General features: G+C 35.7%; 1 protein-coding gene across 1 annotated transcript; it reads right to left on the bottom strand.

Moving 5' to 3' along the window:
• Nucleotides 1–386: 386 nt before the first annotated feature.
• On the bottom strand, nucleotides 387–2,412 carry LOC141516668 (olfactory receptor 5B12-like). The gene is made up of 2 exons (XM_074227666.1): nucleotides 2,406–2,412; nucleotides 387–1,333 (listed from the first exon to the last, which is right to left on the bottom strand). The coding sequence occupies exons 1-2, from the start codon at nucleotides 2,410–2,412 to the stop codon at nucleotides 387–389; spliced, it is 954 nt and encodes a 317-aa protein (XP_074083767.1).
• Between the last annotated feature and the right edge of the window lie 884 nt (nucleotides 2,413–3,296).

The following is a 3,296-nucleotide window of genomic DNA, read 5'->3' as shown; positions in this document are numbered from 1 at the left end:
ATTTAATAGTGACTTACCCAGGGTCACAAAAAAATAAAGATGTAGATTTTTTCCATTAAATCATATCATACCTTTTGCTGCTAACAAAATTTTTTAAAACTCCTTTGAAAATATCAATTGTTTTTTTTAATATTTCAAAAAGAATCATCCACTGATGAATTAAATTGTGAGGAAAGATTCATACTTTTCAAATTTCTAAAGCTAGCAGGAAATTATATAAAATGTAAGAAGTCAATTAGAGCCAATGTACGCCATCTTCAGGATGGAGAGGGAGAATTAAGATTCCTAGATTCATGGGAGAAAATTATGGTGTGAGAATTGGAGATGTTGTACTTTATAGGTCAAAGTGAGAGGGAAAATGCCTGTGGTCCTTTCTTAAATTAAAATTAGAGACTGAATGTGGACTTTGCACCTTCAACAAGTTTACTAAAAGCATTTTTAACTTCCTTGTTCCTCAAGCTGTAGATGAGAGGGTTTAGTATGGGGATGATCATTGTGTAAAACACTGAAGCCATTTTGTCTGTGTCCATGGAATGACTAGAACTGGGCTGTAAATACATGAATATGATTGTCCCATAGAATATGGACACAGCGGTGAGGTGGGAAGCACAGGTTGAAAATGCTTTCTTGCGGCCCTCAGCTGAGCGCATTCTCAAAATGGTGATAAAAATCATTAAGTAGGACATAACTATGATGAAAATGGCAAAAAAGGCATTGAATCCCACAACAAAGAAACTCACTAATTCACTGATGTGTGTATCAGAGCAAGAGAGAGCCAAGAGGGGTGGAAGATCACAGAAAAAGTGAGGAATCACATTGGAACTACAGAAGTGGAGGCTGAAGGTGTCTCCTGTGTGAATGGAGGAGTTCAGAAAACCACAGAAATAGGAGCCAATGATTAGACCAGCACACACACCAGATGTCATCTTGGTGGTGTAATGGAGGGGCTTACACACAGCTACATAGCGATCATAAGCCATAGCAGCCAGGAGATAACTTTCAACAGTGGTAAAGACTCCAAAGAAGAAAAATTGTGCAGCACATCCATTGTAGGAGATGATTTTATTTCCTGTGAGCAACTCAGCCATCACTTTAGGAGTAATAGCTGTGGAGTAGCCAAAATCTACCAGAGAGAGGTTACTGAGGAAAAAGTACATGGGTGTGTGGAGACGAGAGTCCCAAGAGATAATGATAACCATTCCCAGGTTCCCCACCAGAGTGATGAGGTAGATGACGAAGAATATTATGAAGAGGGGCACTTGAAGCTCTGGAGCATCGGTTAATCCCACGAAGATGAACTCTTTCACCTCTGAATCATTCTCCATATATGTCTCTCAGGTATAAATTGCCTGGGTCAAGGGAAAAACATATAGTAGAATAAATCATGGTCAGAACCAATATTTGGTGACATGTATAGAATTCGTTAATTAGGAAATTGAACTTCTATTACATAAAATTGTTTTTAATAAAGGGAAAGCTTACTAAAATAATACCAAGGCTATAATTATGATTTTGTAGCTCATAGAATAATACAATTTCCATTTCACTTTTCTAAACTTATTAATGAACAACAATTCTTGACAGTTTCTTAACCTTCCCTACCCCATAGATTTTCATCATTATTACAAAGTAGTCACATATGGATGCAGCCCTACCCTTTATTTCACTATATAAGTATTCCAACTCTATGAGGCAAAACTGTGAAATCTCTTGCATCACAACATCTTGTTTTCCATTGCAAATTAGGCTTCATCCACTTTTCATCTAGATCTACTCCCTACCAATAATCTTCATCAATTCCTAAGTTACTCCCAGATTTCCAAATTCATAAATCTGTCTTATTTACCTTCATAGGATTGACCCTGTGATTAACTGGTGTAAACAAACTCCTTCAACTATCCTCGGATCCTTTGTCTCCATGGCCTTTCTCCAGGCATGCAAATTATAGCTCATACTTAGTATCTACATTTTTCTTCTCCTACTAATAAGTCTCTTGAGTGTGCTAACTTGGTTCACTACAAATGTATGTTATCTTGTCTCACTTGAATCTTCACTGGGATAAAGCAATCGATTGCTTCCTAATTCACCCTCCATCCTATTATTCACAATAAACTATTCCAAAAACTAATCCATTTTATCTTCTTTGACCTCCTTTGCCATTTCATTGCCCCTTTGTCTTACCACAAATAGATGTTCTACCCCTTGCGTCCTCTAGCCCTCTTTAGTCTTCCCCATTCTCTCCTCCTTTGCTCCTAAGTTAGAGAAAGAAGGTAGATCTTATCTTTGCCAACATTAACTTCTCCAGTTGTGCTCTTCATCTTATATAATGACTATCAGCATCAATCAGATAGCACTTTAAGATTTGCAAAGTGTTTTACAAACGTTATCTCATTTTATCTTAACACTATCCATGAGGTCTATTATTATTATTATTATTATTATTCTCCTTTTCTATGGTTATAAACTGAGGCAACAAAAGTTAAGTGATATCACCATCATACAAGTTAAATGTTAGAGGTCAGATTTGAAGTAAGGCGTTCTTAAATTTGTGATTAGTTTTTACCTTTGGGATACTTTGATGCCTCTGAGAATTTGCCCCCTCAATCTTACAATTTCTTTATTTTTATTCTCTCATTATTTGCATCCTCCTTCCCTGAACTTTACAATAGTTCCAATTCATCCATCCTCAAAAAAATGACTTCACCTGACTCTGCCAGCTACTGAAACTATTGTTCTATTAATTTTCTCTTTTTCAGTGATAAATTCCTAGGAAAAAATATCTACTCTGCTTTATTCAGTTTCCTCAACAAACAGTAAAGTCTCAATCCTTTGTATTCTGATTTCTTATTGCATCAGTCAAAAACATCTTCTTTCTCCAAGGTTACCTAAATCTCTTACCTGCTAAACCCAATTGGATGGGGCATTTTAATTTTTTAATTTTTATTTTTTTTGGTCAAGGATCATTCTACTTGATCTTTATTTAAAAGCGCACTGTAGCCTTGGATATTTCCTTCTCACTAGATTTTTCTGCTAGTTTTCTCTTATAGTTCTACCTACAGTATATTCTCACTTCTCATTCTCCTTATGGAATAGTTCTCAATCACATATTCCACATGAATGGGCTCTGTCTTGAATGATTTTCTCTTCTTTCTAGATGAGCTCAGTTTTTGGTAATTGAATCAGTTAACATGAATTCACTTAACGTTTAATTGCAGGGAATTCCTTTTTCAATAGATGCAGTCACAGAAACTAGAGTAATGGAAGATAAAATAGAGATTTGGAATGAAATACAAAAG

This window comes from Macrotis lagotis, chromosome 3, assembly GCF_037893015.1.
Source record: "Macrotis lagotis isolate mMagLag1 chromosome 3, bilby.v1.9.chrom.fasta, whole genome shotgun sequence".
Classification (NCBI taxonomy): domain Eukaryota; kingdom Metazoa; phylum Chordata; class Mammalia; order Peramelemorphia; family Peramelidae; genus Macrotis; species Macrotis lagotis.
This window is presented reverse-complemented; position numbering and strand designations above follow the sequence as displayed.